Below are 20126 nucleotides of genomic sequence, written 5' to 3'. Positions count from 1 at the left end.
AATGTTCATATGAATGTAAAATGTGTGTGAGTTAAAGTTGTCTCGTAGGGCCGGTTGAAACAGTAAATCAACTGCATGTAAATGTATAATCTCATGAAATTATTACTTACAGTAATTGTCCTTAAGGTATATTAGATTGTTATCAATTTCAATCAACATAGTTTTTAAATAAAATAAACAAGACAAAGATTAAGGGTAAGCAAAGAGACATTTGATTATACCGTCATTGTAAACATGTTAAAAAAAAACCCCCTGAAGAACAGCTGTCCGGGTTACCTGTTTGACATCTATTAAACATGACACAAAAAGGAGAGAAGACACTCAGTTCAGGGCACGCGAGGACAGAGGAGAGGAACTGACTGACACAATTCACTCCTGCACTCTCTAAAGATTCCTCTCCTCACCCTCTCTATTTATTTGGTTTTCCACGGGTTCCACGCCCCTAGTTACATGGGTGTTCCAACCCTAAAAATGCAAATGCAAGGCATAGTTGGAACACAGTGTACTTTGCTGAGATTGCTGAGTACATGTGTGATCAAGTTTGCAATCATTTCTTAACAGAAAACAGGCGACCTCAGCAGACTGGCTTGAACCATTGTGCTGCGTTAGATGTTGTGGTTCTTCAGTTTTTTGAGTCATCTCCAAACTATGTGAATGTGAGCGGGAACAGAGCAAAGCATTCTTCATTGCAAGCAGAAGCAGTTCTTCATTGCAGCAAATATATGATAAGATAACATATATGGCTAGGCTATGTGAAAGTGAGTGCAAAGCAAAGCATTCTTCATTGCAAGCAGAAGCAGTTCTTCATTGCAGCAAATGTATGATAACATAATTTACAATTATTCCTACAACAGCTAAAAGAACAAATGCATTTCTCAAAAGAAATACTGTATGTTATTGTTACTTGATGTAATGTTTTTACTGCATGCATGAATGATTTTAATGAACCTACTGTACCGGTACATCTTTTCAATGAAAAAACATTGGAAACCGGTTGTTTCTGCCTACCTCATGCCAAGCCTAATCGTGAGTTGAGATAGTAAAGGTGTGGCATAGTGTTGAGTTTTTCAGTGGTAACAGAGGGAATCAAGACCAGGTGTGTGTGTTTGATTTAGACAGAATTGACACCACACTTCAAATTTCGTGTAACGGTCATTCTTCTTTGGTGCCAGATTTGGCCTAAAGTCCTTTATTTTGATACGCGGACTACCTCATAGGACGATATGTGAAGACTTCCTGTACTGTATTTATTTTATGCAAAACAAGCTGATGCCGTCAATGACCAAATTCTGATTTCACCCATGTTTGCTCCCTCATTAACTTTCATTCATGAATCAGGATGCAGGGAGAGGTTTCATGTTTGTCCTGTTATGATCGTGCTTGACATCATCATATCATATTTCACATTTTATGCAGGCATCTTCATCCAGGGAGTGGTTCCTTTGTTTGTAAACGCATTGTGCCACAAAGAAAACAGTAATCGTATTTATCTGCACTGCTTTGTGTTTTGAGCTGTTCATTTCCCTTAAAAGGAAGAAAATTGCAGAAATACAACCACCTTTTCCCCACCAAAGAACAGCATCCTTGAGTGCCAACTCATCCGCTTGTCACAAGCACTGGAATCTCATTTCAACCACATCGTGACGCACTTATCGGAACTGAAACAACAACAATCACGCTTCATTTGACACTCAGAAGAGTTCAGAAAGCTACGTGTCATGCGGCAGACTGATATACAACACAGACAAAGGATGAAACCTGAGCTTGTCACCTTTGTGTTGCTATGACGACAGCAGCCGCTTCCACTGTCCCAGTGGGGCGGGGGGAAACTCGTGGGGACCTGTGGCCATAAGCTCCACCCACTGGGGGGGATTTACTCAGGTATCACTTAGAAGCCAGGAAATGGATACAACCAACCTATTTAAATACAAACTTGACATTTAACAGTCACCCCTATTAATCCATATTAATATTTCCCCCCTTTATAGGAACACTTATTTATCGTTTCTATGCTATTGGTACGTAAAACAGGGTTCAGCTGCGGGTGTGTCGCCATTGTTGAGAGGCGCAGCAGCAGGTTTAGCAGGTTGTTCCGTGTGTGAGTGCTCCCTCCTCTCGCAGGGTGACTGCTGAATCATTCGGGTTGATCACTCAGTGAAGATAATAGTTGCTCGAGCACCTGTTCTCCTCTGAGAGAGCCGCCCTGAGAATAAGGTAAGAATTTACTGGGGGAGACTTGATTTGGCTCATTGTCCAGCAAAGTACAAGCTAAAATGCCAAACTGGAATATCAATGATCATATTTCTTGTACATATCTGGTGTAGGGAGTCAATATTTCAGAGAGGAACCTAAAACAAACCGCACGAGCAGAATTTCAAACATCCTCATACAGACATTTAAATTGAGTACTGTACAGTGCATTATCGTAAATAGAAAAGTTGGGCTCATGTGGGCAATATTTGGCAGTTTATTCTATTTTTGTTTTTACAGCTTAAAGAGTAATGTTATGGCAGGATAATGTACTTAAAGCTACAACCAAATCACTGCACAAAATATTAACAATTGATAAATGAGGTGAAGGAATTCTTTTCTTTGAGCAAAAATAAATACATTTTAATCAAACACTACTGTATTGAGCCATTTCGGTTTCATGGTGGCAAAATTACTTAATGACTTGGGTAATAACATCTAGTACACAAGTTTGAATGTGGATTCATAAGAGACAGAGAGAGAAAAAATAAGATCAAATAGCTACCTGATGATTAGTGGTTAGGATGTCTGCCTTTCATCTATAAGATTTCGGGCTCGAATATTGGCTCCGGCCTTTCTGTGTGGACTTTATATTGGTTCGTCATGCCACTTATTTTATGATAGTTTTGCATTTTTCATTAGTTATTTTTTTTTAATTTCATTTGGTATTTAGTAGAGTGGGTGATTTTGAGTTGAATACCATCCATCCATCCATCCATCCATCCATCCATCGATGCTAAACACTGGGAAGCATGTGTGGTGATTTCTTTACAGTATTCAACTTTTTTGAAATCCTTTTTGTTCATGGGTTTTAAGAGCTCGAAGCACAAATAATGTAAAGACAAACAAATAAATACTTGAAATCACTTAAATTTTGGGCTCTGAATCTAAAACATATCCTCCTGAGTACCAGGACAAAAAAAAATATTTTCCAATCATGTTTATTTTGATATTCCCCAATCTTTGTGCAGTAACTGGAATACTGCAAAATAAATTTTTGAAAAAAAAAAGAAGTTTTTATTTTTAAGCTACAATGTGTCCACTACAGAGGACATTTTTTAAAACTTAAATGCTAGGCTCAAATACAGTTAAAATAATTCAAACAATACTTTAATGTGTTCTCAAGAGTCTTATAGAAAACATGCTAACAACATTTAAAGCCTAAATTTGTTCAAAAAGTGCATGCACTGAGGGAAGCCATTTTCATTTATGATGCAATCAAAGGTAGCAAAGCCCCACCCCTACACATTTGGTATCATTGTAAAGCTCTGAATGTCCTCTATAGAGCTATAGAATTAATTCAGTCGTGGGAGATATTCAGGTTTAAAAAGGTCCACTACAGAGGACAAATTTGAATTGCTGGTAGTCAGGAGGTTCCTAAAGTTATTACTAGTACATTATTCAGCTTTTCAAGGATATTCAAATTGTTTGACAAGTACCTGTGTGCATGCGTGCGTGCGTGTGTGCGCGCGCGTGAAAGAAATACATAAAAACAATGTGCACCTTTACTTTGATTGATTATCAGGTGGGTGCGAGCACTTGTCGGCAGCCAATATTTATGGGCTGCCTGATGATATCGCTTAGGCCAGTGTTTCTCAACCCTTGTCCTTGGGGCCCACTGTCCATCCTGTTTTTCATGTCTCCCAATTCCAACGCAGGTGAGGATCATTGTCAGGCTTATCCATGCAAAGCTTGCTGATGAGCTGTCATTGGAATCAGCTGCATTGGGAATAGGGAGACATGGAAAACGGGATGGATAGTGGGCCCTGAGAACCAGGGTTGAGAAACACCGGCTTAGGCAACACACATTAAACACATTATTACACATTAAACTACAATTCCCAAAACGGCTGTTCAAGCTTCCTACCAAAATAAATACATTTAAAAACAACCGCGAAAGATGAAACAAAGGACATTTTTTCTGTAATTATACTTAGTTTCAGGTAGTCATAAACACTTTAAACACCTACCTCCCTCTGGTACCAGCAGAAGGCCGGCCCCTTTGAAACCAGCTGTACATGACACTACCTGTAAATTGCACTGTATCACAACATAGACCCTTTTGATTGTCTCCTTTCTTTGAAATATCTTGTGATACCTTCCACACTATTTTCTGAGAACTATATTTTCCCTGACATATAGTAAATGTAGAGTAATAGCTGGCAATGTTGTCTCTTCAAGATGCAAAGCCTCTAAAGCAGAATGGGCTACCACAAATCAGGGAAGTGTTGTATAGTGTTGTGTTAGGAAGAGAGGGTTGATACTATCTATCTATCTATCTATCTATCTATCTATCTATCGTGACTAATAAAAATCAATGTCTGGATTGCCCATCCACCAGTGTAATGGTTGATGGAGGGTTTAGTGGCTAATTTAAGATTTTAACTGAATCAACTACTACTCTCAAGATGATTTTATAATTAGAGTTAACAGTTGGGAGCATGTTTCGATGGTGAGTGTGTATTTATGTGGGACAGTCATGGCTTGGAGAGAGTTTATGTACTACACTATGAAGAGGCCAGCGGGGTTGACCATCTTTTCATCAGGCAGATCACTAAGCGGCGATGGTCAGAGGCAAACTACTCAGCCTGCCTCAAATGATTGTAGGACACTTAGAGCCAGCGGGATACTGTATGCTTTTCACTGCTGGCAATCGCAAGAAGAGAAAAGGTGGAGTTTGAAATGTGTCTTCACATAACAGCCGACTTCACAATAAAGATGATCACATATTAGATTTTCAAAGCATTATATTTACAAGCTTCAGATATGTAAACATATAACTGAGAAAACACTTCTGGAATGCAGCCATGCCAGTCTGTTTCCACCCTTACTGCATGCAGACTGAGGCTTAGAAAAGCCTTGTTGCAAGGATAATGATTAGCTAAAGTAAATTCATTTATGTAGCCCTTAATTAAAAAAAAAAAAAAAAAGGTCTCAATGGGCTGGACAGGCCCACAGTCCACACCCTGGTTTAGACCTACCATACACAAAGGAAAACATCTGAGAAAACCCATTTAAATTGTCCTAACAATGGACGACTGCAATTGGCTGGTGACCAATCCAGGGTGTGCCTTGCATCTTGCCTAAAGTCAGCTGGGATAGGCTCCAACACAACTGAAACCATAATGAGGAAAAGCAGTATAGATAATAGATGTGTGCAAAGTCGGGAGCGCAATACACTGAAACTTGATTGAGCTTTGATGAACCAATCCACAGGTGCATTTTTAGGATGTGTGAAGAAAACAAGCAGAAAGACATGTTTGGTAACAATCAACATGTTTATTTTCGTTCTTCTTTTTGTTATTTGCGGAATATGAGGTGAGTCAGGAAATTCCAGGACTAATCGAAATAAAGACAACCCAAAATACTTTTTTTTTTTTTTTTTTAATTCAGAAGTAAGCAAGTAAGAAAGTAAGTCTCAATTTGAGTCACAAGCCCGAAATACAAGATGGCTTAGTTTCCCACCTCATTGAAAGTGCTGTTGTTTTTGGATTTGAAAGCAGCTGTGTATTTATTTATTTATTGTTATTTTTAATAAATAGAAATGATCTATTGTGTGTTTCAGGGGGATACAATAAAGAAGAAATGGGACGGCATTTCATAATCACAATACACGTGCTGCTGTTTGCGCACTCTTTTTACTTTGCATCACTCCAAAATGTAACAGATTCTCCAGCGGACATGTTGACTGGTGATCCAAGCTGGTTGCGTCAGCCAGACCTTGTTGGTGAAGAGGAAACTGAAAATGGGCAGGAAGGTGATGTGTCTGGGATGGAAACAAACAACAATTTCAGCGGTGTAATTTTTAATGAAGACAATAACGTGGGCAGTCTCGAGCCGCGTGAAAATGAAGCGTCAGATGATCTGGATGTTGCCATAACTACCGAGTCTCCCACATCACCAAATGCCTCAATGGCGCAACCCGAACTGCCGGATGGGGGAAACAACATCACAAACATCAAAAATGAGGCGGGGTTGATTAATTCAACCACACCTCCCGCAATCCCGGATGCTGATCTGCCTGATCAAAGCACAACCATAGCTCCTGATTCCTCCAATCACAGCGATATAGGCAACACCACCACTTTGGCACCAGATATCCATGATTTAAATGAAAACACAACAACGACGACGGCCACAACAACATCAACGACAGCAACAACAACAACATCAACATCAGGGAATGATACAAAGCCAACCAACGTAACAGAATCGAACAACACAACAGTGGCAACGACGTCAGCAACAGCAGAGATGAACACTACGTCTGCAACATCGTCATCAGCAAACCCGTTGCCTCCCGAACCCATCAGTGTGACAACCGTTGCTCCTGAAACTCCTGAAGGCAACTTGACCGATAAACAGGCATCTTCAGGGAGCAGCTCCGACAGAGGTAGAGTTGCATTTTTGACTGTCAAAGTTTTTAGATCATTCTGCTTTGTCCATGAGAAGATTTTTGAACTTCTGAAAAACGGTCAGATTACAGAGTAAATATAGTCAGCATTGAATTAGATTGCACCTTCTATACACATTTCTGCATTCAAGGCCATGGCAGAGGAATATAGCCGTTTTACAATTTACCGTATTTTTCGCATTATAAGGCGCACCTCCAACGAATGACATATTTCAAAACTTTTCCCATATAAAGTCGCTACAGTAGAGGCTGGGGTTATGTTATGCATCCATTAGACGGTGCTGCGCTAAAGGGAATGTCAACAAAACAGTCAGATAGGTCAGTCAAACTTTATTAATAGATTACAAACCAGCTTTCTGACAACTCTATTCACTCTCAAAATGAATAAACAGCTGTTTTATTATTTTCTCTGAGGTAAAGTATTAGTATTAGCTAGCAATCCAAGATGGCGGGATCTTCTGCGCATGCGCGTCACCGATCGTGCAGGGTCACCGATGCCGTCTTGACAGTGAGACCTGTTGCGGCTTAATATTGATCCATATATAAGGCACACCTGATTATAAGGCGCATGGCCAGCTTTTGAAAAAATGTAAGGCTTTTAGGTGCGCCTTATAGTGCGGAAAATACAGTAAATGTGGATGACATTTGAACTTTCGTCCACATGCAAACTTAAGGTTACTAAAAACAGACTTGACCCCAGAGTCTGCATGTGAACAGTTCATATTTTGTGTTTGTAGTAGGATCAGTATTATACTTTAGTCAGGTCATAAAATAAGCATGTCTATTATTTAGGTATTGTGACTGAAGAAGAATTAGGGGAATTTAAGAGCGATATAATCCTCGGAAGATCATTTTTCAGTTTGATGGTAACTCTAAACTCATTGTTTGAAAGCATACAGTAGATATCGTAGGTGCTTATTTGGTTTCTTTATTTTGTTCACCTTCTTACCGACCTACATTAAGTGAAATTTCACACAGGCTGAGGACAAATATCCCTTCTTTCAAAAGAAAAAAAAAGCCTGGGGTTGGCTTTCAGCTGCCCACTTTGCCTGAAGGGTCCTTTTATAACTTCTTACTCAGCATGGACAATGATCCACTGTTAGTGAGAGGGGGAAAAAATGAACGAAAGAGCTGCAGTTCACAGATACCTGCTCTGCCTCTGCACAGGCGTATGAGATGACTTAAAATTAAGTTTAAATTGTCCAAATGATATTACTAATTTAATTGTATTTATTCTTCAATTTTGACTAATATAATACTTGAAGGGCGACACGGTGGATGACTGGTTAGCACGTCCGCCTCCCAGTTCTGAGGTCTCCGGTTCGAGTCCAGGCTCCGGCCTTCCTGGGTGGAGTTTGCATGTTCTCCCCGTGCCCGCGTGGGTCTTCTCCGGGTACTCCGGTCTCCTCCCACATTCCAAAGACATGCATGGCAGGTTAATTGGGCGCTCCGAATTGTCCCTAGGTGTGCGTGTGAGTGTGGATGGTTGTTCGTCTCTGTGTGCCCTGCGATTGGCTGGAGACCAGTCCAGGGTGTCCCCCGCCTACTGCCCAGAGCCAGCTGAGATAGGCGCCAGCAGCCCCTGCGACCCTTGTGAGGAATAAGCGGTCAAGAAAATGGATGGATGGATAATACTTGAATTCAACTAAAATGTGGGCTTCCGAACAGGGTATCACAAAGTGCATGAAAGTGTAAAAAGTAAACATGGATAAAAACCTATTAAATAAATCCCCTTGAATGTAAGCAGTTTAGAGTCTGTGTACACTTTTAAAACATGTTTTCAAGCACAACATGATCTGTTTAGCCTTGACTTTCTTCCTAGGGGTTGTGTCTCTCTACTCACTGTTTACTTGCCTTGCAAACGCAATTGGTGTCTGTTTCTGACCCAAAAACCTGTGAAAAAAAAAAACAATATAAGTGTGTGCTGATAAAATTACGCATGACATTGCATGACATTTCAGCTGGTAAAAACATTACAGTATAAACCTGAATTTCATGCATTGCAGCAGACAGTATTAAATTATATTGAGGAAATCCAAGTTTTGGTCACAAAAGAGTCTCAAAGGGCTTCATAAGCCAGACAAAGATCAATGACACCCCCTGGTACATCCTCGTCATGCGGGGAGGGGGGAATGACATTTTGAGAAAGATCCCAGATGGATGCCCTGCGACTGGCTGGCAATGTACCTCGCCTACTGCCCGAAGCCAGCTGGGATAGGCTCCATCACCCTCGTGACCCTTGCGGGGAATAAGCGGTCACGAAAATGGATGGATGGATGATCCCGGATCCTTTCCAAGATGACCAGGCTGAAATGGATGCAGTGGGCGACATTCCCTATAAAGCCAAACATATATTAAAAACAAGACATTTTGAACCCTCTATTTCATGAGTATAATATTATTTTTTCCCCCATTGAAACCCTGACGTATATGATCTGACACATGCATTGCACGAATTATCCATTAGAGGGCAGTATCACCCAGCAGATTGCTTTTCCAGTGACCTTGCAAGATCGCCCCAATTGACAAAGGAGGGACCCCCTGCCACAGGGCTGTGTAATCTCGGTCCTTGAGGGTTGGAGTCCTGCAGGTTTTGGATATTTCCCTTCTCCAACACAGCTGATATATGAACAGCTCATCAGCAAGCTGTGCATAAACCTGATAATGATCCTGTTGATTGGAATCATCTTGTGATGGAAGAGGGAAACCTCCAAAACCTGCAGGACTTCGACCCTCGATTCCCGCCCCTTATATAGTGGGAAATGTTTCTGATTTTTGCAAATACTAATATGTTGATATGTCTGTTTACTATTATATTTTTGACAGTTACAAATGTACGAATTTAAAGCATTTTGTATCAAATATGACACAAATCAAAAGTCATGTTGAAGTTTATTTTTTTTTAAAGTTTGTTCAAAAGGACAAATAAACACGCCATTTACAAAGGATCAGAATTTCCTCATATATTTCATGGTTCAGGCTTTATAGAGTTGATCACTTGAGGTTAAACAGCATGACAGTCCATTTGATGAAATCAAACACTGCAGGTAGACACATCCAGGAAAGTGGTCTCCGTTGATCAATGTACACAATAGTTGTCACAGCAGGGTGTGACTAAACACTTACTAAATCACTGTTGCTATGTTAAAGATGCCAGTGTGAGCGCTAAGTGCATCAGGACAACTGTGCAATGCAAAATGCATACTAGTGTTCAACAGTGTCTGGATTATGTATGTGTGCGACTGGCAGACAAATGTTCACATTTATGCCTCCGAAGTCAGTCACCAATCAGTCAGGCCTGGAACCAAATGCCAAGCCTAAAATGCTGAGGGTTGCATCAGAAAGGGCATCTGGTATAAAACGTTGCCAAAACAATTATGAACATCCATGCCAAGAATTTCATACCATTCACAATCCTTGCCATTGGTGCTGTTGACCAACAGGGGGTGCTCTAGAAAGTAGAGAAATAAATGTTAGTCAAAGTAATACACAATACATGTGCATTCATTAGACCGGGTGGAGGAGTGAGGCATAACAAGAGTGGAGGACTTTAGATAATTAGGGTCAACAGTCCAAATCAATAGTGAGTGTGCTAAGGAGGTGAAGAAACAGATACAAGTGTGTTGGAACAGGTGTAAAGTGTCACGTTATGTTATAGAATGTGATGTCATGTAATAGAAGATTAGGAATAAGGGACAAGGTCTTCTGGGATGGAAAGCACGGAAGAGATGACAGGAGGCAGAGTTGGAGGTGGTGCAGATGAAGCTGTTGATTTTCTCTTTACAAGTGAGCAGGTTGGAATGCATTCAAATTGAGATGATGAAAGCTAAGGGTAAAGCAAGGTTAGATGTTGTGGAGGCAAAGCTAAAGAGATAGTTTGACGTAGTGAGTATATTGGTAGAGGGATGATGAGAATCGAGTTGCTAGGCAGGAGACTAGAGGAAGACCTACGAGAAAGTTGATAGATGATGGTAGTTGGGTATACATTTTTTTAATGCAAATTTTCAAAGTAAAACATTTTTTAAAAAATGTAAACTTTCAGGTATTTTTTTAAAATATGCTTTTTTTTTTGTTTAAAGCAAAATCCTAAATTAAGTACATTTTGTAATTGTCAAATCAACAGTAACAGTATATGTTTGTACCGTAAATGTAGAAAAAGTGTTACCGTAATTTAACGGTAATGTTTTGGCTGCCTTTATTTTACCATAAAAATAGCTTCTTCTTTTTTTAATGTAAATTTCCAGGTAAAACATTATTATTATTTTTTTAATGTCAAGGTTTTTTTTTAGCAGTAAAATCTTGAATTAAGTACTTTTTATAATTGTAAATTTTCAGGTAAATCATTATTTTTTTAAATGCCAAAACTTATTTTTTTAACGGTAAAATCTTGACTTAAGTACTTTTTATAACTGGAAATTTTCAGGTGAAACTTCATTTTTTTTTAAATTCCAAAACTTCTTTTTTTATGGTAAAATCTTGACTTAAGTACTTTTTATAATTGTAAATATTCAGGTAAAACATTTTTTTTTTTTTTAAATGCCCAATCTTTTTTTTTTTTTACAGTAAACATCTTGAACAACTTACTTTTATAATTGTAAAATCAACAGTGTCGAAATTTTTTTTTTACCGTAAAAGTAGAAAATGTGTTACCGTAATTTAAGGGTACATTTTCGGCAACCGCAGTTGCCGGTATTTTACCGTAAAATCTGCATTTTTTTTTTTTTTTTTTTTTTAACAGTGTAGTATTTTCATTAACAGCTCGACCATAAAATCTAACTTTGCGCATGGGTGGAGTTTTCATTCTTTTGGTATTTACAGAAAGCAGACAAGTTAAAAGAGGGTATTTGTGCCATTATGCGCCGTTACGGGGGTGAACGCAGCTGACTTGTTTGCCAGCCAATGGAAGCAGCTCCCTTATTCCCTTTAAATCCAGCGCAAAGCCACGCAGTATACATGGTATTTAATTCCAGGAGATCGGTGTACTGCAAGTACATTTAAAAGAAACTGTAAGTTCTCCATTTGAGGATGATGTACAGTTGGATGTTGTAGAGTGAAAGAAAAATGCACTGAGCGGTCACCAACATCTTACAAATGCAATTATGCCATCTAGTGGCAGAAAAATGACCTCAAAACACATCTATAACACACTTTTTACAGTGCAGTGCATCATTTTAATTTGAACTAAATTTTATGAATTATTATGAAATTACTGTATCAATGACTAAAAGACAAAGCCATATTTTTATTAAACATTTTTTCCCCACTTTGTTAAGAGTATGAAACTTAAAAATGCTTTATTGTACATTTTTTTGTACTTTTAGAACACATAAAATTTGCGATTAATCGTGAAATAACTACTGGTCATGTGATTAATTAGCATTAAAAATGTAATCACTTGACACCTATCTTTAATCAAATTAATTTTTAGTTAATTTTTCCATTTCGCTTCTGCACAATTCAACAGTGTGGTCCTATTTGATAGTGGCATGGAAGTTTAATTATTTAGAATATATAGGATATTCAGATTAATTGGACGGTCAACTGGAAAACACCAAAGCATGTGTCTGCCAAAATTACAATATTGTACTGTATATGAAATCCTTTTTCATCCCCCCCCCTTCTAACCCGGCATCCCTTCTCTTATTATGAAGGGTTGTCATCCGAGACCAGCAACAGCAGACGGAACGAAGCGTGGGGAGCTGTGCTGGGAACAGCCGTGGTTGTGTCCATTGTGGGATTGGTGGCCTACATCATCTTGAAAAGAAGACACGTCAAAGGTTTCTCCCACAGGAAACTGGTTGAGGAGTTCCCTTCAGACCCAGGTACGATCAGTTCAAGAAATCCTTTAATGGTTCCCCAAAGGGGAATGCAGGAATCTCAACAACACACATATGACATGAGAGAGTGTAAACAATAAAAAAGAAAAAAGAAAAAAAAGCACAACAAACCTCCTTATGGGACAAAGTGGCATACTATTTTTCGTTATTTTGAGCTGCAGGTAATAATAATAATAATAATAATAATAATAATAATAGTAATAGTAATAACAGTTGATTAAACCACACATCAAATCTCTGAGTTGTGGTCGACATTGCTGTTGGACAGTCTGTCAGTTGATGGGCTCCAAAATTGTTGGTTGCTCGTAACACGGTTTAATAGGAGACATAATCGGAATAACTGTGTAACAATCTGCAACAGCACATGTTGACAACAACATTAATTCATAATTTAGAGTTGTCCCCTCTTTGGAGAGATGTCCTCGTTACAGTGTCAAATTGAACCTGACCAAAATTACACACATACACATGCATGCGTGCACACACATACCCACACGCAGACACACCTGTAATGAGCTCACATCAGCATGTAAAATAGAAACGTGTACCATGGTAATTTGCAATTCATCAAATTCCAGCCATGTACTTGAGCAAGAAATGTCACTTAGTTGCTAGAATTACATGCTTAACCTTACTGTTAAAGTCCCAAATTAACCGTGGGGACAGAGTAGAAAAGGAAATATCATGCTGTTCCATTAGATTCTAACAGTATCTGAATATGAATGACTCATTTTCTTTCTTTTTTTTTTTTTAAGAACTCAGAATTGTTCATTCATTCATTATAAATTTATACTCATTAATTCACCTAAAACCTTATAAATATCCCATTACCCTTCGCCTTAACCAGGTACTTCAGAATCTTGCCAGAGCCGTGAGGTTCAAATGGTCAGGAGACCAGAGAAAAGGTCAGAAAAAATAAAGAGAAAAGAAAGATAAATCAAAGTGAAATCCAGCACCGACCAAACACTTCCTGCCTTCCCCATGGTTACAAAATCAAAGTCTTACGCCAACCCCGGAAGCCTCTAAATTCCAGCAAATTAGCGAGATCTCAAGAGACCAGAGGAAAAACTAAAGAGAGGAAGGAGGGAAGGATCGATGAGGTAGAGTGAGATCCATAGAAGCCAGTACATCCAATCCATCAAAGTGAAATCCAGCACCAACCAAACCCCTCCTGCGTGGTTACAAAACGCCAACCCCAGAAACCTCAAACTTCCAATAAATTGAGATCTCAGGTGACCAGAGGAAAAACTAAGGAGAGGAAGGAGGGAAGGATAGATAAAGCAAAGTGAGATCCACAGACACCAGCACCCACTGATTCAAGGGGCTGTGGGAGGGAGAGGCAACTTCTGTTTGAGTTTCAGTAGATGCTGGCGCGATGGATCTGGCATGCATAAGGACCACCACCAAAGAAAGAAGCCGTCAACCACGGTCCAGCAAAGCGAGCACCCCCCCCCGGAATCCCCAGGCCGCGGCAGCACCAAGGCCACCCCCAAGCCACCCGAGTCGGCGAGCCGACCCATACGCCCGGAACACCCCCGCCCCAGCCCCGGCCCACACCCCCGAGCCCAAGGCCGCAGAACGAGGCCCGGCGGGCCCCCAGAGCGCCCCACCGGTCCCCAGCCCCCATCCCCCCACGACACCCCCGCACCCCACCCAAACCCGCCACCCACCACGACCCAGGCCCCGCCACCCCCAGCCCCCAAACCCCCGAACACACCCCGACCCCCAACACCCAATCCCCCAAACCCGCAACAAAACGCCCCCCCCCCCCCCCCCCCCCCCCGACGACCGCCAAACCCCCCGCGAACCCCGCCCCCCCGCGAGCCCCCCCCACCCCCGGAAACCGGCACCGGGCAGCAGCCCAGAGAGGGAAGACGTGCCCACCCCACCTCCAGCCGTGCGAAAGGAGCACAGCGGCGGGAGGGGGGAAGCAGAGGAGGAAGCACCGGGGGAGAGGCGGAACACCAGAACACCGAGCCCGGTGGGAAGAGGCCCCGGTCGTCACGCCAGCGTACTAGTGACACCAAACCCTGTTACTGAGTCCGCCAGCTCGCCGACTGGCGAGCTCTACCCTTACACCGTGAATGTGGCCCCCACCCAGTGTATATACAAGTGTGTGCGTGTGGTGCATTAAAATTGGGAGCAGGTGAGTCGGAGCAGAGGGAAAAAATTCCCCCTACTCCGATACACCCGCATCCCCCCAAAAGAATGAATATGTATATGTGTGGTGCATTAAAAAAGGAACTGGAGGGACAAAGTGGTGGGGCAGGGACACAGATTGGGGGGACCACAGCGCTGCCAGGCACTGCAGTCCATCCCCCCTGATGGCTCCTCGCCCCAACTCACCCCTACCCTTGGACATGAAGTGCATTAAAATTGGAGGGGAGTTGAAGGGTGAAGACGGTGTTTCCACCCTTCCCCACCCCACTGACTCATTTTCATTTCTTAGGCTACTTGTGTCACAAAGAAACCAAGTATAAGGCTTTTGAGCACACTTTAATTAAGGCTGCTTCAATCATTTGTAAGGCCTAATATTCATTAAATAAATTATACATTTAAGTATAAAGCATTTTTATGGTGATTACAGATTAAACATAAAGGCTGCATATTAATTACGGCATTGGCATTTGAACAGTAGATAATTAAGAATTTAACTCGGGAAAATGTAATTTATGATTTAAGGTCTGCAGAAATGCTTTATTCTCATCTCTCTTTCAATTGTTCTATTGTCTTCAATGTCACGAAGCTAGTCTGAATATTTTATCTTAAATACAATTATCTTGAAAATATAGTTTGGTGGCAACGTAATCGATGAACTCGTCAAGTCATAACCATAAAACTTGGAAAATTAGGGCTCTATTTTTGTAGACCACCCATCTCTGATTGAAGTCTGCTGTAATCACCCTCACAGTGGCAGATCCTCTCATCTGTGAAATTACCAACACCAGGTTTAACCTGCCTCTGTGCACCGTGTAGGGTTTCCGTTATTCACAAAAATAGGGCCCTTTAAGTCTATATGCACGGTCACTCACCTTCCATACAATAATCCGTTTGTCAACATATCCATCACTATCGTCATCAAAGTTAAGATGAAATGCAAGTACATTTGACTGTTTTCTTACCTTTGACCATCAACAGCAGTTACAGTAACTCCATTGTACACTCACTTGTTCAATTTGTGAGGTTGCACCGTATGAAGATTTGTTTTCGGTCAGCTTCTCTTAAAGTTCACATCCTGTCTTTTGAGTGCTATTTTTTTACATCATTATTTGAAGGAGCCTTTATTTACCTTAGCACAAATAGAAACCACATTAAAGGTAAAAGAGTAAATTACATCAATATCATAAACAGTCCAATAGCTATTAGAATTTAATGTACGGATGTCATGGTCAGTGTCAACAGCAGAAGAAGCTATATTTCCAATTTGTAAAAAGAGTTTTGTAGTAAACTTTTTGTGTAAATCTTCATTTTCCAGTTCTGAGATTGGACAACAGTGAGCCTCTGGATCTGAATTTCGGTCGTTCGGCTTATTACAACCCGGGACTACAAGGAGACAACATTCAAATGGCCAACATTCCTGCGCGCCAGGCAAAGTAAAAGGACACACGGAGCACCCAATTCTCTTCTGACAGGGAGTTTGGTGAATCAAGCTGCCACAATAACTTTGGTGGAGACATTTTAGGTCAATTGAATACCATCATGAACTCTATGATTATTTTTCATCATGGCCAACACTTATTTTTCAATCATACATGTTGCCAAAAGTAATATGCTCTGTGTTCCTCGGGTAACCCAGCGTCCTCCCACATTCCAAATACATGCATGTTAAGTTATTTGAGGAATCCAAATTGTCCATAGGTTTGAATGAGATTGTGAATGGTTGCTGCCCTCCCTCTTGACTGTCCAGTACCCGTACAGAAAATGGATGAATGAATAACAAATGTTAGGATATAGGATTATATTCCCATTTGAATATTTTAAATTCCATCCTTAGTTCCAATAAAGTTGGGACTTGGTGTAAAACATAAATAAAAACAGATTACAAAGATTTGCAAAACCTTTTGAACACATTCCACAAAGAAGTCAATGGGCACAGTTCCACTGTGTTACATCACATTTCCAAACCCAACCGTTAAAAAGCATTTGGGAATTGAGCACACTAATTGATGAATCTTTGTATAGGTAGAAATGTTTCCCATTCTTGTTTGACGTTCAACTTCAGTTTCTAAAAAGTCACAAATCTCCATTGTCGTATTTTATGCTTCAATAATATGCCATATTGTTTCAATAGAAGACACGTCTGGACTGCTGGCAAGTCCATTTAGTCACTCACTTTCTTTGTACTATTTTCCTTTTACACTTTGTCTTGGAGGACACGACGTCCATGGATTCCAAAGACGTTCAGATGTGGACTCGTCAGACCACAGCACATTTTTTTCCATTTTGCGACAGTTCATTTCAGATGAGCTCCATCAATCCATAATTTCACAAACAATGAGAAACATTTTTTTTTCTTAAACTGATGGATTATTTGCTCATGAAGATGTTCATAAAGTGAACCTCGCCCCTTGCTTGTGAAAAACTGAGCCTTTTGAGGATGTTTCCAATTAACCTGTTAACCTTCGGAATATTCCAAACAGGTGTTTTTTTTTTTTAGGATTCCTTAATTTGACCACTTTTGTTGCATCTTGCAGACAAAATTAAAATTTAAAATAAGTGAATATTTGCACAAAAACAATAACAGTAATCAATTTCAACATGCCCCACATGTCTTTGGAATGTATTAATAAAAAATAGGTTGAAAACAATTTGCAAATCTTTGTATTTGTACTTTTATTTACATTTGACCAAATTCCCAACTTTATTGGAATTGTGGTTTATATGCGCGAACAAAATAACATTCCTGCTTTTACAAAATAGAATGAGGAGCCAATACGAACAACAATATTAAGTGTATGTGTATTAGTTTGGGCATGCTGAGGGCAATAGGTAGTCAAATTAAAGGTTGTCCTTTCGGGTGCTGGCAGTTGCATAGACCACACTCCAAGACCAGAAATGTCTTGGGAGAAAATTATTTCAATTAACTGTTTTGGTTTTTGGATTCCATGAAGTTATATAGTAAGATAGCTACAATAATATTATCATATAAAATGTCCTTATCTTGTGACCTCAATCTGTCTAAACAGCGATATGACTTCTTCTTCTTCTTCTTTTTTTTATTTTATTTTTTTATATATATAGTGATGTGGTGCCCCTCAGAGAGTTACACCACATTCACATTCACCATACCAAGCAGAGATTGTGAAATGTACAATAGTTTAAAACTTTTTTTCAATGCCATTGTTATTCTTCTCATGAGCTTTCTTTGACTTTGAGTGACAACCTTCAGCAAGTATCTCTAATCTCAATTTATTTTGTTATATACATGGGGAGAATAATGGTTATTTCTTTTGTAGCTTTTTGATAGCCAGTCAAGCAATATTTTATAACTGCCAATAAAAATAACAAAAAATAGACGTAGCATCACAATCTCTATTTTTTTTTTTTGTTAAATAAACTAGATTAGCTCTCAATCAATGTGGTGTGATTTTGATTAATATGCACCACAGTTTATAGAAGTTTATTGAACAGCCGGCAATAACTCAAGAGATATCTAACTTTCTTTGTAGTTAAATGCAGTGGTGACAGGTCAGCTTTGTTCTAATTCAACTTTGTTCTAAGGTTTGACACCAATCAATCAAAATGGCACTTTTTACGCCACAGTAAAGGGGTGCAGCACTGTTTATTAAAAAAAAAAAAAAATCTTGTGTATTCTGCACTGCAAATCAATGATTGAAGTTTCTGGTTTCTGCTACCTGCCTTGATGTTCCCACCCTCAATGTTTAATGCGCATATTTTGTAAATTTTTACCCCCAGCTGAGACTGCATGTATTTTTTGTACGATAATTTACATTTATTTATTTTCCATTTCCAAAATCCAGAATTGTGGGTCAGAATAAACTGTGGTTGTTTGTCAGTGGACTTGGATTTCAATTATAGAAAATACACACAGTAGAACATTCAGTCAAACACGCCATAGGTCTAATAGAATAAAATAGAAATTATACTGTATAGAAGTATAGTTCTTCATACAAAGAACTGCGCGATCCCAACTCGACTGCTCTGTTTGTCTTAGAAGATATTTTGGCTCTCATCCAAGTAGGCAAGATTTGGTTAGGACTGCACCAGCAAGTTGGTGTGGAAAACCCAACTATTTATGCTCCTAACATAAAGAGTATCATTTTTTTTTTATTCAAAATTTTTAATTCAAAAACAGCAGTCTTTAAGATGCCTCATCAAGAGGGCTCTGTAAATATTCCATTCAGTTCCAAAAAGATATCTGGGCTTTCTACACTACTTGGATGAGAGCCAAAATGTCTAAGACAAACAGATCAGTCCAGTTGCGATCGATTCAATGCCCTGAGAATGAAATGATTGGATGAATGAGAATATCCACAAGCAAGGGCTTGTTTTTCTGTGTACACAGGAAAAAAATTGTAATTCTGCATAACGGTTAAAGGAAAAAGAAAATAAACAAATGATCGACTAACACTCAACTGTCAGTCAGGTTGTCAATCAAGATCACAGTGTTTGACTTCAGAAGTTCCACAGCACATTATTTGATTTACACTCTTCGTGTAAGACAGTAAAATAAGTTCAACACTGTTATTCACAAAAGATAAACATGCTCTTATTCATTATGTCAAGCCGACAGAATCACGCTGTAAATGCACTTAGACACATTTGTTCACTTTACACACTCACTTGGTCGTATTTTCATGTTTCTTCAATTAGGAGCTAAAAATTCAATTTCCATTCCCAGGTTTATTTTGATCAATACAGCAACACAGCAGTTTGGGATGAACGCATTTGGCAGGATGTTGTAATCAATTAAATGACACCACATCCCTGCTCGGAAATGTTCATATTGCATTTGAGGGCTTGGACAGGTTCATTTTCTCCTCCAGCTGAGTCAAATCAATTTGAATGGAATTAAACGATTACTATCTAAATTGAGGTTATGCCAAACATTTTAACGGCTAAATTCAATTTCATTCTTGCAGATAACACTCAGTAAATGAGTCAAGAACCAAAATTATAGTTTTTTTAATTAGATGAAACTTTAGAACAATGATTTTTCTCAACCATGTAGTGATGTCTGTTTGTGTTTAATTTGCATATCTATTGACATTTGTTGTACTTTCAAACATAAAAATGCATCTAAACAATTACAAGCTTTTTATCATGTTACTTGCATAAACCACACAATAGTTTAGAAATAAAACTGTCCAGATGCTACAAAACTGATGGAACGGCTGTAGAACAGTGGTGGACCAGGGGTCCATTTCACAAAGCATGTTCAACAAACACCGAGGCTAACTCTGAACGTTGAGTTGACATACACTGAGAGAGGAAACTCTGCGTTTTCGATTCCAGGACAGCTGATTTGAGGTAGTTTTATTAACGCAGAGTAGTTTCACCTGACATTACCAATACACTAAAAAGACCACATCAATGGAGCCCCGATTTTTCGAGTCACCATGACAACGCAGCGTTTTTAACTCCTCTCAACTGGAAATCTAAAT

General features: G+C 39.5%; 1 protein-coding gene across 1 annotated transcript; it reads left to right on the top strand.

The window, feature by feature from the left end:
• Positions 1 to 2061: 2061 nt before the first annotated feature.
• Positions 2062 to 19097, top strand: LOC144017367 (uncharacterized). Its single transcript, XM_077518830.1, has 4 exons — positions 2062 to 2214; positions 5816 to 6643; positions 12316 to 12486; positions 15977 to 19097. The coding sequence occupies exons 2-4, from the start codon at positions 5836 to 5838 to the stop codon at positions 16096 to 16098; spliced, it is 1101 nt and encodes a 366-aa protein (XP_077374956.1). The 5' UTR covers positions 2062 to 2214; positions 5816 to 5835; the 3' UTR covers positions 16099 to 19097.
• Positions 19098 to 20126: the final 1029 nt, after the last annotated feature.

This window comes from Festucalex cinctus, chromosome 4 (assembly GCF_051991245.1).
Source record: "Festucalex cinctus isolate MCC-2025b chromosome 4, RoL_Fcin_1.0, whole genome shotgun sequence".
Taxonomy (NCBI): domain Eukaryota; kingdom Metazoa; phylum Chordata; class Actinopteri; order Syngnathiformes; family Syngnathidae; genus Festucalex; species Festucalex cinctus.
Note: the sequence above shows the minus strand (reverse complement) of the source record. Positions and strands in the feature narration are given on the sequence as shown.

Bases quoted from the DNA above. Each gene is read 5' to 3' on its own strand.
- LOC144017367 (XM_077518830.1), top strand. From the start codon at position 5,836: ATGGGACGGCATTTCATAATCACAATACACGTGCTGCTGTTTGCGCAC. The intron at 6,644-12,315 runs GTAGAGTTGCAT...CTTATTATGAAG, and splicing joins AGGGAGCAGCTCCGACAGAG to GGTTGTCATCCGAGACCAGC. The intron at 12,487-15,976 runs GTACGATCAGTT...TTCATTTTCCAG, and splicing joins GGAGTTCCCTTCAGACCCAG to TTCTGAGATTGGACAACAGT.